Source organism: Lemur catta, chromosome 12 (genome assembly GCF_020740605.2).
Source record: "Lemur catta isolate mLemCat1 chromosome 12, mLemCat1.pri, whole genome shotgun sequence".
Taxonomy (NCBI): domain Eukaryota; kingdom Metazoa; phylum Chordata; class Mammalia; order Primates; family Lemuridae; genus Lemur; species Lemur catta.
The window spans coordinates 77,553,079-77,569,001 of NC_059139.1; the positions used below are offsets into that span (position 1 = coordinate 77,553,079).

A 15,923-nucleotide genomic window follows, 5' to 3' on the forward strand; every position below is an offset into this window, starting at 1 on the left:
ATAAATGCCTACATCCAAAAGACAGAAAGATCACAAATAAACAATCTAATGAATCACCTAAAGAACTGAAAAAGGATGAGCAAACCAACCCCAAACCCCAGCAGGGGAAAAGAAATAACAAAGATCAGAGCAGAACTAAATGAAATTGATAACAAAAAAAAACTATACAGAAGAATAATAAAACAAAAAGTTGGTTCTTTGAAAAAATAAAATTGACACGCCTTGGCTAGATCAATGAGAAGTAGAAAAGAAAGGACTCTAATAAGCTCAATCAGGAATGAAAAAGGAGAAATTACAGCTGATACCATGGAAATACAAACTATCATATGTGAATGCTATAAAAACCTCTATGCAATAAACTTGAAAACATGGAGGAAATGGACAAATTCTTAGAAACACATAGCCTCCCCAGGCTCAATCAGAAAGAAATAGAATTCCTGAACAGACCAATATCAAGTACCAAAATTGAAACACCAATAAAAAAAACCTTCCTAAAAAAAAGTCCTGGACCAGATGGTTTCACATCCAAATTTTCCAAGACCTACAAAGAAAAACTGGTGCCTATTCTGCAGAAATTATTCCACAAAATCAAGAAGGAAGGAATCCTCCCCATCACGTTTTATAAAGCCAACATCACCTTGATGCCAAAACCAGGAAAAGATGCAACAAAAAAAGAAAACTACAGACCAATATCCCTTATGAATGTAGACACAAAAATTCTCAAAATCCTAACAAACCAAATTCAGGTGCTTATCAAAAAAATAATCCATCACGACCAAGTGGACTTCATCCCAGAGATGCAGGGATGGTTCAACACATGCAAATCTGTAAGCGTGATTCACCACATAAACAGAGGTAAAAAGAAAGACCATATGATTCTCTCAATAGACACAGAAAAAACATATGACAAAATTCAGCACTCTTTTACAATAAGAATGCTTAACAAAATAGGCATAGATGGGACTTAAAAAATGATACAAGCCACATATGACAAACCCACGGTCAACATCCTACTAAACGGGAAAAATTGAAAGCATTCCAGCTTAGAACCAGAACCAGACAAGGTTGCCCTCTATCTCTGCTTCTATTCAAAATAGTGCTGGAAGTCCTAGCCAGAGCAATCAGACAAGAGAAGGAGTCAAGGGCATCCTAATGGGGGCAGAAGAGGTCAAACTATCATTCTTTGCTAATGATATGATCTTAGATCTAGAAAACCCCAAAGATCCTGCCATAAGACTACTGGAATTGATAAACAAATTCAGCAAATTCTCAGGTTACAAAATCAATGTACACAAATCAGTAGCATTCATATATGCCAACAACAGTCAAACGGAGAACTAAATGAAAGACTCAATACCCTTCACAATGCAACAAAGAAAATAAAATACCTAGGAATACATTTAACTAAAGGAGGTGAAAGACCTCTACAGAGATAACTACGAAACACTGAAGAAGGAAAGAGCAGAAAATAATTCTAGCTTCGTACAGAACCAGAGAAGACCCCATATAGCAAAAGCAATCTTAAGTAAAAAGAACAAATTGGGAGACATCAATTTACCAGACTTCAAGCTATACTACAAGGCTATAGTAACTAAAACAGCATGGCACTGGCACAGGAACAGAGACATAGACCAATGGCAGAGAACTGAGAACTCAGATATAAAACCATCCTCATATAGCCCTCTAATCTTTGACAAAGCAGACAAAAACATACACTGGGGAAAAGAATCCTTATTCAATAAATGGTGCTGGGAAAATTGGATAGCCACACGTAGAAGACTGAAACAGGATCCACACCTTTCACCTCTCACAAAAATCAACTCACAGTGGGTAACAGACTTAAACCTAAGGCATGAAACTATAAGAATTCTAGAAGAAAATGTTGGAAAAATTCTTATAGACATCAGCCTAGAGAAAGAATTTATGAAGAAGACCCCAAAGGCAATCACAACAACAAAAATAAATAAATGGGACCTGATCAAATTAAAAAGCTTCTACACAGCCAAGGAAACTATCACAAGAGCAAACAGACAACCTACAGAATGGGAGAAAATATTCACATGGTACACAGCTGATAAAGGGCTGATAACTACAATCTATACAGAATTCAAGAAAATCAGCAAGAAAAAAAAATCAAACAACCCCCATAAACAAGTGGGCAAAGGACATGAAAAGAAACTTTTCAAAAGACAGACTAATGGCCAACAAATATATGAAAAAATGCTCAACATCTTTAATCATCAGGGGAATGTAAATCAAAACCACAATTTCCAGTATCACTTATCTCCAGTGAGAATGGCCTTTATCAAAAAGTCCCAAAACAATAAATGTTGGCATGGATGTGGAGAGACAGGAACACTCATACACTGCTGGTAGGACTGCAAACTAATACAACCTCTGTGGAAAGCAATATAGAGATATCTCAAAGAACTAGAAGTAGAACTACCATTTGAGCCAGGAATCCCATTACTGGGCATCTACCCAAAGGAAAAAAACATATTCTATAAATAAGACATCTATACTTTATAGCAGCACAATTCACAATTGCAAAGATGTGGAAACAACCCAAATGCCCATCAATACATGAGTGGATTAATAAAATGTGGTATATGTATACCACGGAGTACTACTCAGCCACAAAAAACAATGGTGAACTAGCATCTCTTGTATTAACCTGAACAGAGCTGGAGCCCATTCTACTAAGTGAAGTAACACAAGAATGGAAAGACCAACACTACATGTACTCACCATCAAATTGGTATTAACTGATCAACACTTAAGTGCACATTTAGTAGTAACATTCGTTGGGTTTTGGGTAGGTGGGGGGGAGGAGAGGATGGATATATTCACACCTAAGGGGTGCAGTGCACACCATCTGGGGGATGGACACGCTTGAAGCTCTGACTCGGGCAGGGCAAAGGCAACATATGCAACCTAAACATTTTTACCCCCATAATATGCTGAAATTAAAAAAAAAAACCATTATCCATTCGACAGGTGAATGCATTGATCACTTGATGAATAACAATATAATTCTAGTTCAGAGAATCATAAATTATAGAATTAGAAAGGATATGTTAGATTGTACTGCTTCGCCCCTTTTTTCTTTTCCTCCAAAAATTCCAAGAGAATATGAGCCAAAACATTAGAGAATATTTACATCATATTTCAGTAAACTTTACAAAGTACTATTTTGAGCATATTTTGCTTCCTATGTGAAGGAATTCACAGATACAAACTTAGAAGTCCAGATGGTTTGCTTCTATTATTGCTTTTACTCCATCCTGTCCTCATCTGCTCTGCAGTATTTCCAAAAGGTCAACGTTTCTCTTGTATACTTGCAGATTGATTATTGTTTTAATGAATTAATTTTACTCCCAATCTTACAAATGTGAAAAAAAAAAGTCTAATAACAAATGTTGTTAAAATGAAGGCATATCTGGCAAGATCTACCAACACTCAAATTTTTTATAAGAAAATTTTTATTTCTTCTGGACAAAGGGTCCATATATTTTAATTATGGATAAAGTCAACAAAACACACCAGCAAGTGAAGCAAAGGAAAGGCATGGGCCTGGAAGACCTGGGCTTCCCTTCTTGCCTTGGCACAACCTATTCACTGGCCAAGACTGGCCAAGAACAAGGTGATCCCAACGGTCCTTTCCTGTGCAAGACTCCCATAGCTGTAAGTGGCATAACAGCAAGACAGTTCCAACCCAGACACAAGTATTGGGTGCCTAATACATGTCCAACTTTGGACTACATGCTTTCAGCCTAACAACAGCTCCACAAGACAGACATCATCCTCAGTTTACAGATAAGGAAATATAAGTTAAATGTTGCTCAGTGAATAACTTAGCCATGTTATTTGACCACAAGCCTAGCAGTCTATCACTGAATCTGAAAGACTCCAGACTAAACTTTCGTGTGGCATCAGGATCCAAATATCACAATGAGAGCCATACTTGGGAATAGTTGGGGGACAGTTGCAGTACTTTCATGCATTGTAGTTGGAATCAAAACGGCACAATAACTAAGGGAGCGGGTGGGAAGGAGAGACACAGCAATAGCAAACAAAATTGCATGTGTGCTTACCCTGCGACTAAGCGATTCCTCTTCTAGCAATTTATCCCTCAGATACCCCTCCAAAAATAATCATGCATAAAGTTGCTGAATGAAGGAAAATTTGTAATTGCAAGGTACCAAAAACTACCTAAACATTCCAGTATAAGAGATTTGTTGAATAAACTATGGTACGTATGCTCATTGGAGTACTATGTGCAAAAGAATGAGAAAGTGCTCAGTGAACTGATAGTGATTTCTCAGAGACATTACTAAGTGAAAAAATACCTAACAACAAAGTGCCAAAGTCTACACAGTATGCTACCTTTTAGGTAAGAAAGATGGAAAGTAAGAAAAAAGGCTTATCTTTACAAAAAGAAAGACAGAGAAGATGAACTAGGAAACACTGAACTTGGCTACCTGCAAGCAAGGGTGAAGGAACAGGACTAAAGGAATATGGGAGTCAGCGATACTTCTGAGCGAGCTTTTCATAAAGTTTTGAGTTTTGAAAGCATGCTAACCTTCAACATATTCAAAAAATAAAATTACACAAATAAGATGTGAAGGGAACTTATAACTAAAAACAAACTGAAACAAATAAACCTAGATGTCAAATGAATATATAACCACAGTAAGCAGGAAGGCAGAAAGTAATGAAGGGAGCAGATGACCAAAGTAAATTTTGAAATCAGCATTTCACTACAGGCCCCCAGACTCTGCTAGGTGGTACATAGGGGTGAAAGAATTGCAAACAATTACCTATTTTAGTGGGATTTATTTTTGTTTTTATTTTCTTGAGACAGTCTCACTCTGTTGCCCAGGCTAGAGTGCCATGGCGTCAGCCTAGCTCACAACAACCTCAAACTTCTGAGCTCAAGCAATCCAACTGCCTCAGCCTCCCGAGTAGCTGGGACTACAAGCACATGCCACCTTGCCCGGCTAAATTTTCCTATATATATTTTTAGCTGTCCATAAAATTTCTTTCTATTTTTAGTAGAGACGGGGTCTCGCTCTTGCTCAGGCTGGTCTCGAACTCCTGAGCTCAAACAATCCACCTCCCTCAGCCTCCCAGAGTGCTAGGATTACAGGCATGAGCCACCGCGCCCGGCCCTATTTTAGTGGTTTGACTAAAGCAATTCTTAAATTACTTGACATGTATTTTGCAATTGAGCAAATGAGTAAATATAGTGTTGTTAGGAGCCAAAGTTCTCAGGGCCAAAGAAAAGACATACAAATATGAAACGGGGGAAGGTAAAGAAAGAACCCTTTGGGTACGGACAGAAATTAGAGGTATGGCATGAACTTATCATTTATAAAAAATGTACAAATATGTATATGTTTATATGCACCTGTATCTACATATGTATTTACCTCTCCATGCATGTGTATTAGGTTCTAGGTATGGGCATATGTATGCACGTATTCCCTAGCTCTGTCCACTGAAAAGGTCAAGAAACGAAGTCACCGCAGTAGCAATGGCCATATCTAGCACCCAGATCTAGACTGCTTCCCATTAAAAGGAACCAGAGGTCCTTGGAGAAATGACTGACACCAGCGTGGAGGCAGCATTGACAGCTACAAGATGCACCTGAAACATATTATACCAAAAAAGGAAAAAGGTACCCAAAAAATGGTGGGGGCAGGTTCAAAGGACACAGGAACCAAACGAAGGAGCTCCCAATGATCAAATCTACATCAGAATAATGGGTACAATAATGTATTATAAACCACTGGAAAAAATAGAAATTAGTAAGTGCTGACAACAGATAAGTAAAAGGGAGAGAAGGCAGGGCTCTTGCTCACGTGGAATGTCAAGGGCCGACTCATAAATGTGGAGGGAGTGGAGAGCTGCGAAGTCAGCACTTTGCAACCCTCTTAGTAAACTGGATGGGGCAAGAATCCTCAATGAATGTTAAATCTACAGCGAAATTTTAAAGAGGAGCTGGGTATTTGCATCCATTTAAAGTACCTCCCCATAGACTGGTTAGCAGTCACAAGGGAGAAACAGGCATTATACAGTGGAGAAATCAGGCCACAGTGTGACCGAGTGATCAAATTTAACCACCAGCGAGGGACAGGTGTTCATCATAGGCCTCCAGATGTGGCACTGAGAAAAACACAACTTCACCTTGGTAGCTGTACAGCTGGGAATGCACAACCTCAGTCTAATCACATGGGAACAGGAGAAAAACATGAAATGAGAAACTTTGTTTTTAGAACAGTGGGGTATAATCGCATTCTTAAAAAATGTCAATGTCATAAAAGATGAAAGCTATGAAAATGTTCCAGATTAAAGGAGGCTACCTGGATTCTATGCCATAAGGGAAAAATGTTATAATGGACATTATTACATCAACCAAAAACAAAATTGAATATAGTAGATGATAAAAGAATTTTATCAATATAAATTTATTAAGTTGATAACCTGTACTGTGGTTACATCAGAGAACATTCTTAGGAAATATGCACTGGAGTATTCAAAGTCTATGACATATGTAACTTACACTCAGAAAGGAATTTGGGGGTCTGGAGGGGAAAGAAAACACAAATGAAAAAAGAAATGGAGTAAAATGTTAATAATAAGTAGATCTGGGTAACAGCAGATAAACATGTTCTATGTAATATTTTAATTTTTACAACTTTTTGTAAATTTGGAATTATTTTCAAATAAAAAGTTTTTTTTTTTAAATCTGTAGTGCCATTTAAAATGTGAAGGGAACCCCTAGCTTACCTAAGCAGGACTTGTTGGACTTGTTAACAAACGGTGACAACTCCTGGCCATCATCACTTCCCGTGTACTCTCCTCAAAGCAGGCCCGAGAGTTCTGCCAAGTGGGTCTAATTACTCCTGGCCAGAGTTGCCAGGAACCTTTTGGTCCTACATCCTGTCACGCTGGGTAAGTTAAGCTGAGGTTAGTTTCATGATGCATTACACATAAAAGCAAGCACAGCATCACTTATTCGTTCTTTCATTTATTCCACCAATGTGCTTACTACATGCCAAGTTCTGGGCTTAGTGCTAAGGATTACACCTTCTCCCTGGTGCCAAAACCAAGAAGTTTGGGTATGATCCCAAATTCCTCCTCATGTTTCACAAAAACATTCCATCTGCTACCAGTCAGAAGCAATTTTACCTCCTAAATGCCTCCCAGATCTGCCCACTTCTCTCCACCTTTGTGGAAAGCCCCCTCTCCTCGTATCCCCTTGATCACATCTCCTAGTGTCTGTCTGCCTTCTCACATCTGGGCCGTGGTTCCACCCTGCAGCCAGAGTGCACTTTCTGAAATGCAAACCTGATCTTGGAGGGTGAAGCCCAGAGTGTGATGTAACACCCGGTTTCCCCACAAGTCCATCAGCAAGTGTCAAGACCCAACACATGCACACGGGTAAGGGAGGCCGTTCCCTAAAGAAGGGTCAGGCTGAACTAGTTAGTGCACTGGGACCACCCCACCTCCCTTACGCCTTCTACCCTCATCACTAGGATGACCGGGCAGATAGTGGGTTTCTTGTATCTCTCCCGACATCCACTGGACCAATTTTCATTATGCTTATTTCTGCTTATGCCAGTCACTCCCAAATAATGCTCAGCCCATCCCCTCGTCTGTCTCTTTCTCTGCTACCACTCAACTCCCCAAACCCCTACCTTGGGCCCTCTCACAGCAAAATCCCCTGGCTCTGCAGTCTGTTCTCTTACATTTCCCTCACCCTCTTGCACTAGTAGACACCTGGCACTCCCTGAGAACACTGCTTCCACGGCTGGCCTCTCAAGTGGGGGCCGTGCCTTTTGTCCCCAGTGATCTTGCAGCACTGACCCTGAAAGTGGGGAAGATCCTCCCTGCTCCCTTCCCATTGCTGCTTTCAAACCATTCTCTTTCCTTCCCTCTAAAACTTCCAGCTTTGAATCTCATCAGGTTACACCACCCGCAATCTCTCACGGTGGCCGTCATCCTTAGTCATGCCTCTCGCATCTTGACATTACTGCAGTCCCTGCCAGTTATTATATATTCCTATTTATTTCCTCTGTGCCAAAACTCCTCAAAAGGGTTTTCTAAACTATCTCCAATTCTTCTCCTCGAAACTCCTCAAAAGGATTTTCTACACTCACTATCTCCAATTCTTCTCCTCCTGTTGCCTCTTTGGTTTTTTTCTTCATGGATATACACCAATTTTATTTAACTCTCCTATTAATGGACTTCTGAGGTTTTTTTTCAACTTTTATATAAGTGCTGCACAGAACATACATGTTTCTTGTATCTCTCGAGGATATACATACCTAAGAGGGGAACTGCTGGGCTCAAGCTCACTCTCTCAACCCACTGAAACTCATCTTGGCCATGATCTCCTACACTCCTAAATTCTGCTGTCCATTCTCAGTCCTTGTACTATTTGACATATTGGCATTGTTTGATGCTGCCTTATTACATGACTTTTACTTAGCATCCAGGATAATGTAATTGGTGTTCTTTCTACTTCACTGGCTGATCCTTTTCAGGCTTCTTTGCCCATTCCTCCCTCTTCTTTTCTCGTTTATACTCATTCTTCTAGTTATTTCATGTAGTCTCATGGCTTTACCATAAAGAAGGTGTCAGGAGGCACCAATGAGTCTCAATTTGTATATTCTGCTCAGACCTTGGTACTGAGCACACTCGCAGCCCACTCTTATTTAATAACTCCAGTCAGATGTGCAGAAGACATCTCAGATTCAACATGTTCAACATGGGACTCCTGATCTCCTTCCCAAGCCTGCTCTATCCATAGCCTTCCCCACCCTGCCTGATAGCAGCTCCATCCTTCCTGCTTCTCCGGCTAAACACGGTTAAGCTACTAAGACTTGTCTCTCCCATATCTCCCCATCCAGGAAACCCTGGATCCAACAGCTTCTCAGAGCTTTGAAGGCTGCTACCCTGATCCACTGAGACAGAGTCATTACCATCTCTTGCCTGCATTTTAAAATAAGCATAAGTTGTTGAATGAACGAATAAGCAAGAGTCTTGGTTCTCAAGGCATTCAGTGAAAAATCACCCATTTGAGGATAAATTAAAAAAAAATTTCAACACCCAGTGATAAACACATATTCCTAAAACCAAGAGCTAACACATAAGTGATGAAACAGTAGTGGTATTTTCATTAAAATAAAAACCAATCAAGGATGCCTTATATTGCTCTATCAATACTCTTCTAGAAGTTCTGGTCAACACTACAGATATGAAATATAAATAACAGAAATGCAAATAAATTATTTTCATTCACAAATGATATAATCATATACTTATAAAAATTTACGCAAATGAAATTAAGAACTCTTGGCTAGAATACAAGAATTTGGCAAAATGGTCAAATCTTAGAAAAAACTATATGAAATTCCATAGCTTTCACTTCTTCTAGCAAAAACCAGTTAGAAGATATAATAGAAGGAAAAGATTGCGTCCATAATGGCAAGAAAAAAATTAAAACACATAAAAAGAAAACTTATCAAACACCAAGCAGGCACATGTGAATAATTTTTTTTTTTCTTTTCTTGAGATAGAGTCTCACTTTGTTGCCCTGGCATGAGGCAGTGGTGTGATCATAGCTCACTGCAACCTCAAACTCCTGGGCTCAAGTGGACCTCCTGCCTCAGCCTCCCTAGTACCTGGGACTACAGGCACGTGCCTCCATGCTCAGCTAATTTTTTCTATATTTTGTAGAGATAGGGTCTTGCTATGTTGCTCAGGCTGGTCTTAAACTCCTGACTTCAAGAGATCCTCCCGACTCGGCCTCCCAAAGCGCTGGGATTACAAGCATGAGCCACCACACCTGGCCCTCACATGTGAATAAAATTTAAAAATGTGAAACTCTTATATGATATTAAGTATAAAAGCAACTATAAAACCATACAGGGAATGATCTACATATGTGGATACACACATATATTATACATTCACACTAATAGGGCAAAATCTTGAGGCACTTGTCCCAAAATATTAATAATCATTACCTCTGAATTTTTGGATAATGGGTAATTTTAATTTTCTTCTTTGTACTATATTAATATTTTCCAGATTTTTCTACAGTCAACAATATCTTTATACTAAAAGTTTAGATTTTCTGTGAGGTATTATTTAAACCACAATACCTATTGTGAAGTCTCTGAATTTGACCTAAAAGCACTGAACATACAGAGTTAAGTCTCTGGACCAGACCAACAGACCAGAAAAAACCAGCAGAATAAGCATTTGACCATTCTTCATGCTGAATGTGATTGCTGTTCCAGGCGATGGGTTTTAAGGGGCTTTTTAATTCAATCTGTGATTACAGTTCGGCCTCCATAATAAACTTAATTCTACGATTATGTAAATCACTGCCGCACAGAGAGGTACCCTGGTGGAGAAAGAGAACAGACTCTGCAAGCAGGAATGCTTAGGAAAGGGAATGCTTTGGCTAAATTAATGTGCTATTTAGTAACCGTTTTTAAAAACCCTTTGATTCAAGCCTCTGAGTTAGGTGCCCTGCTCTGCCCCCTTACTAAAGATCACCGACACCATGCTTAATGACCTAGGAACGTGCAGTGCCTCGGGCCTCCCCAAACACCCCTTTTGTCTCAAAGCCGGGGAGAAGATGGGGCGAGAGTGGAGGAGTCCTGAGGGGAGGGAGCCACGCCACACCATGGAGACAGCCGTTTGAAAAACACCATGATGGTATCCATTTTGTTGTTGTTTTGCCTAATAATGAAGTCTAAGAAGTTGAAAGTTCTGGTTAGCTGTGACTTTACCAAATATTTATCTTGAGCCAGTAGTAAACATACATTTTAAGACATTGTAATAACATAATAGTAGTTCACCAAAGGACCTCACTCACAAAAATAACAGGTATAAGGGGAGAGAATACTTTGAATAACAGTAATGCTTCCACCAAAGTCTTATTTTTATTATCATATTCTGCTAAAAAACATGAAACATTATTTTCAATATATTTAACAGATCTCGTTCTTCATGTGAACCTAATGGCAGGACAGGGAGAAAACTACAAAATCCTACTGTCTAATTAGCTATTCTAGTTTTTGAATGATTTTAATTCAGTCTTACATTAGCACATGTTTCAAGATTGACGTGTCTAATCAGGAGTTGAACACATTGGATTTCCTCTAAACTAGACTGTAAAGAACTACAATGCAGCTTTTGGACTATCATTTCTTTAAAAATATGGAATTTCCCTTCTTTACAAGTTAAAACTCATTTCAAAATCCAGTTTTATCAGTACATGGCAGCATGCCATATAGTTCGGGGTGGAATAATATTTTTTTCTAGAAGGAGAACCAATAGTAGCGTCAGGTTTTCTGTTTGGCAGTACACAGTGTCTCAGCACACCACTTGTTCACTGATCATTCATTCGACAGTTACTGAATACCTCCTTCACGTGAGGTGTTCTGCCAAGTACCAGGTCCCAACTGTAGCTGCAGCTATAGTTCCTGTGCCTCAACATCTGGACACATAAGCACCGATTTTTTTTTTTTTTTTGAACATCAAGGAAATCAATTCAACTCCATTCACTTAGTTTTTGTTCTGCATAAAGTTAGAATCAAAGAGGCAGAAGGATAGATTCTCCTACATATCTTTACTCTTGTATCCTATAAATATGGATTACATGTCATATTTTTACTCATTTATCCCATAACATATGGATTACAGTAACAGCACTTCAAGGGAGCATTATTTTCACAGGTAGATCAAAAGGAAGCTTTTGCATCTTTGCCTTCTTTTGACCAGTTTCCTCAAAGCTACCTGTCAAGGCATGAAAGCACACCCAGGCTCTGACAAATACTGTGCCCACTACCCAAAAACTCCCAGAGGACACTGCCAAGCTGCAGAGTGAAGGTCAACATTTTTGCATTCTCATCTTGCATTCTCGCTTGAAAGCATATTCAGAATTTCCATCTGGTTTGTCTATCATGCTCAGCTGGGGTAACAGCCAAAGGGTGACTCCTAACAGGTTGTTTAATTTACTTTAGAGCAAACTGAGGACATGTTTTTGCAGTTCCACATGCAGGATATACCCTTCTGATTATATGACTCTTGCCTTCAGACAGCACTGAAAAGTAATTACACTGATAATGATAATCACCTCCTGTTCTCTCCTCTGCCCTAGAAAGGTTTTGTTTTCCTTTGCTAAAACTAAAACGATACTTGTCCATCACCATCTTATTCATTTCTACTCACTTCCTTTTCCCTTCTTTGAAAAGTTATGCATGTGGGTTAATTAACCTGGTTCCATGTGGCTGTAGCTGAAGAAAATACAGAAGTTTGATTTCACAATGTCAAGTTATAAATGAGCACACAAGACTCTCCTTCTCATTTCAGCTAAGTGCTCACAAAAACTTACATCTTTTCCCAGTACTCTGAGTTCATACTGAGTCTCCTTGAAGTGAACCTTTGTAATCCGAGGCCTGAAAAACAAAGCAGATGGTGGTGGTATTGTTGCTTTTTTAAGAATTAATTTTTCAGAAATTCAGAAAAGTATCCAGTGGAAAAAGATTGGTGAATATTGGCTCCTGTATATATTGCTGTGTGACTGTAGAGAGTTCCCTGAATGTCCTTTGTTCTGAACATCCTCCTAAAGAAAAGTCCATTCTCGTTGTCCTTTTTCTCCACTAAATGAGCAGCCAAGGCTGGTCCGATGGCAGTGGGTTATCAGAACTTATTAAGATTACTGTCACTAAAGTTGGTATACAACCCCCCACTGCTAAATTTGACTGGCTTTAAAAAAGAAATGCACAGACAAGCTTGGAATCCCCAGGCTGTGGCAGTGCTGCCTTTCCAGACACGGTGCAGGGGCACGGGCTCCCCAGTCTCCACAGTGCTTCCCCATTCAGAGCTAACTCAGAGCAGTCTTGGATTCACTGCCCACTGGCACACACTGGAATGGAAGGGAAATCCCACTACATACAGCTTCGCTGTACAAGAGAGTCCAGAATCATATACGCTAAGGTGCACCGAGAGAAAACTTTCACCCAACGTCACTCATTTTTTTTTAATCAACCACTGGAAATGCACCTGTTTTTTCTTTCCCCTAACTTTTTCACAGACACACAAGTCTCAAAACTTTAATAGCAAGCCTTCACTCAGGTTATACCTACCAGAAATACTTCCCCACTTGCTTTTTATTCTTGTAGACAACAACACCAACCGGAGTTAATCCTAAGAAATACTCAGACCTGTTTTCTCCCTGCAAAAACAAACACATGCCTGTAACTATGAATTTATTCACATAAAAGCTTTTTGTCAAACCACAGCTGGCCATACAGACATAATGTGTTGTACTAATACTGGATTTAATTTTTGAAAGACATTGACCTAGAAAGCTAGCTAAGCTATGATAGTAGCTAACTTGCTGCTCATTTTTTTCAAAGCTTTTCAGAAAACTTTTCTGAGTATTAATCCAAACTTGTAACTTTAGTTCATTAAAAGATACCTGGACTACCAATTAGGCCACTGACGGACTTACTCAGGGTTCCTTACAGAGTGGTATTCAATCTCAGCTGCACATTAACTGGAATCACCCATGCAGCTTAAAACGCTGATGCCTGGGCACTACCAAAACCAGTTAAATCAGAATCTCTAGTGCAGGGGCCAAAGTGGCAAAAAATACATAAAAGCTCCAGGTGATTCTCCTGCGTAGTCAAGGACTGAGAACCACTTTAGGATTCTTTCAAGGGTGCTTTTAAATGGCTTGTCTTGACTTTACACTCTGATGTGGACAATTATGAGGTCTGCTTTAGCACTACCACTATCCTCGCCAGAAAATTCAGACAGTCACCACCAGACACACACTTGAATTTTCTAAGGTTTCCGTCATGTTCCCTCCTACTTCTACTTTTAACTTTATGACTGCTCAAAATATAAAAATGCAATCTCTTCTGGTAAAGACTAGAGAACCTTTATTTCCAGGCAATGATAAATCCCAATTAAGAAAACGGGATCCTGAAGTGAAAAAGTCACAGAGTGGGTACCAAGGACATGCACAGAATTGTTTGTATTAAAGTTACTTCCGCTCTAAGTTAAATAGCAGCCTGCAGAGTTATAGTCATAAACAACATAAGACAACATAATGTTTTAGAAAAACACCAGCTGTTGGCCACTTTCAGTTCTAAAAATTCAATCTTACAGGAATGTATGGAAGATTCCAATAAATTTAGCTCATTTGCCACAAATTCCTGCCACCAACAAAAAAGTGATTACAAATTAGGATAAACATGACACAAAGTAGAAGCATTTTGCAGAAGATTACCTTTATAAATTTCCTGTGGAATTTTATCTTTTAAAAAACTGAAAACCTAATAAAATTAATGTGGCTGGAAGGGAAAAAGCTGATTCTACCGAGTTTTAGAGGTATTCTTAAAGGACAATACTGTGAAGCATTTAATAACCAAATGAGATTTAAATCTAATATCAGTGAAATATTACTTTCCTAAAATCTTTAACTTTTATTTCTATATTGACTGTATACTCAGGGATGTTTCTAACTCTTTAAAAATAATATGAGATGGTTTCTTGTTTTAGAAAACCCTGATGAACAGCCAAAGACATATTAGAAAATGAATGGATGAGTGTTATTTGCATTACAGAAAGTTTTATCAGGGTTCCTTAAAAATTGATTTCCATGATCCAACTGACAAAAATTCAATCTATACATGTACTCTTTAGCAAGTCATATCTTATAAAGAATAAGGCACCTGGCTCAAATAATCAAATGTGCGTATTGCTAACTACAACTCTTACAAAATCAAAGGCAATGGCATTTCAGTCTTACTGGTATAGGACGACAACTGATAGCCTAAGAGAAGTGGCTCAAAGGTTAAGACCTGGATCCAGAACAGTCAAAGCAGATTCAGTGTAATTGCTCACTGACTATACCCAGCAAGTTGTCATAAGCCACTGAAAAAAAAATCTGAAAAAAATTTCTAGTAATGTAATAATAATACCTATACCAGGTGGTAACCTTCATAGTGACAGAACCTGCACATCCAACACAGAACCAACAATACTTGCACCTGGACTGTTGCCCAATGTCTACTTTACCTAGCAAGTAATTTCATTTATGGTTTTCAGCCATAAAAATCTATTTTTGGAAAATTCTCCTGTTGTCTAATACAATCAATTATAGACCAATTTTAAATTGTTTTGACATTGTTTAGCTAAGCCCTTTGGAGCTGTTATCCAGATTGTGTTTTCAAGCCCAGTTAATTGTTCTCTACACATGAAAATATAATCACAGATTTTTATGCAACACTCATTAGGGTTTAATCCACACAAGAGCTGCTTTGTGTTAGAAAAACACAGATGAAAAAGTATCATCTGCTTGCTACACAACAGGACTGCAGCTTCCCTTCGGGAGTCTCAGTGACTTTTTAAGAAAAATGTCATCAGCTTAAAATATTTTGTGTTAATTAAATGCTACTCACATAGACGGGATGGAGGTCAACGCCATACATCTCCAGGGACTTGGCAGTCCGCAAGTAATTCAGCTCAGCTTCAGAAGGAGCCTGACCCCTGCACCCAGCACAAAAACAAAGAGCCTTATTTTACTGTAGCTACTGCACTTACAGGGAAGGCAAATCATCTTCATTTTATTCCCTGGAAAAATAAATAATCCTTTGCACTAATGCAAACATACATCTTTGTAGTTCAAGAAGGCCCTTGCCCTCTTGGTGACAAAATTGTATACTCTGAGGTGATAACTTATAGTAAGTTAATTTCACTTACCAAATCTACTCTTGCTCATTATAGCCCATCCCTAGTGTCCCAGCATGTATTAAAAATTCTCAGTTTCAGAAACCCCCAAAGAGGTTACTGAGAAAATAAGCGCTCCAATGAAAAAGTGTCCCCTT

At 38.9% G+C, this 15,923-nt stretch overlaps 1 protein-coding gene across 2 annotated transcripts in view; it reads right to left on the minus strand.

Annotated features, from left to right (window-relative positions):
* The window catches only part of EPB41L4A (erythrocyte membrane protein band 4.1 like 4A), a 232,472-nt gene that overhangs the window by 81,392 nt on the left and 135,157 nt on the right, over nucleotides 1–15,923 (minus strand). For both annotated transcript variants that reach the window (XM_045566141.1, XM_045566139.1), the window contains exons 7-9: nucleotides 15,498–15,585; nucleotides 13,173–13,261; nucleotides 12,419–12,482 (exon numbers count right to left, since the gene is read on the minus strand). In XM_045566141.1, the coding sequence (XP_045422097.1) occupies nucleotides 12,419–12,482; nucleotides 13,173–13,261; nucleotides 15,498–15,585 (241 nt within the window). The remainder of the gene's footprint in view (nucleotides 1–12,418; nucleotides 12,483–13,172; nucleotides 13,262–15,497; nucleotides 15,586–15,923) is intronic.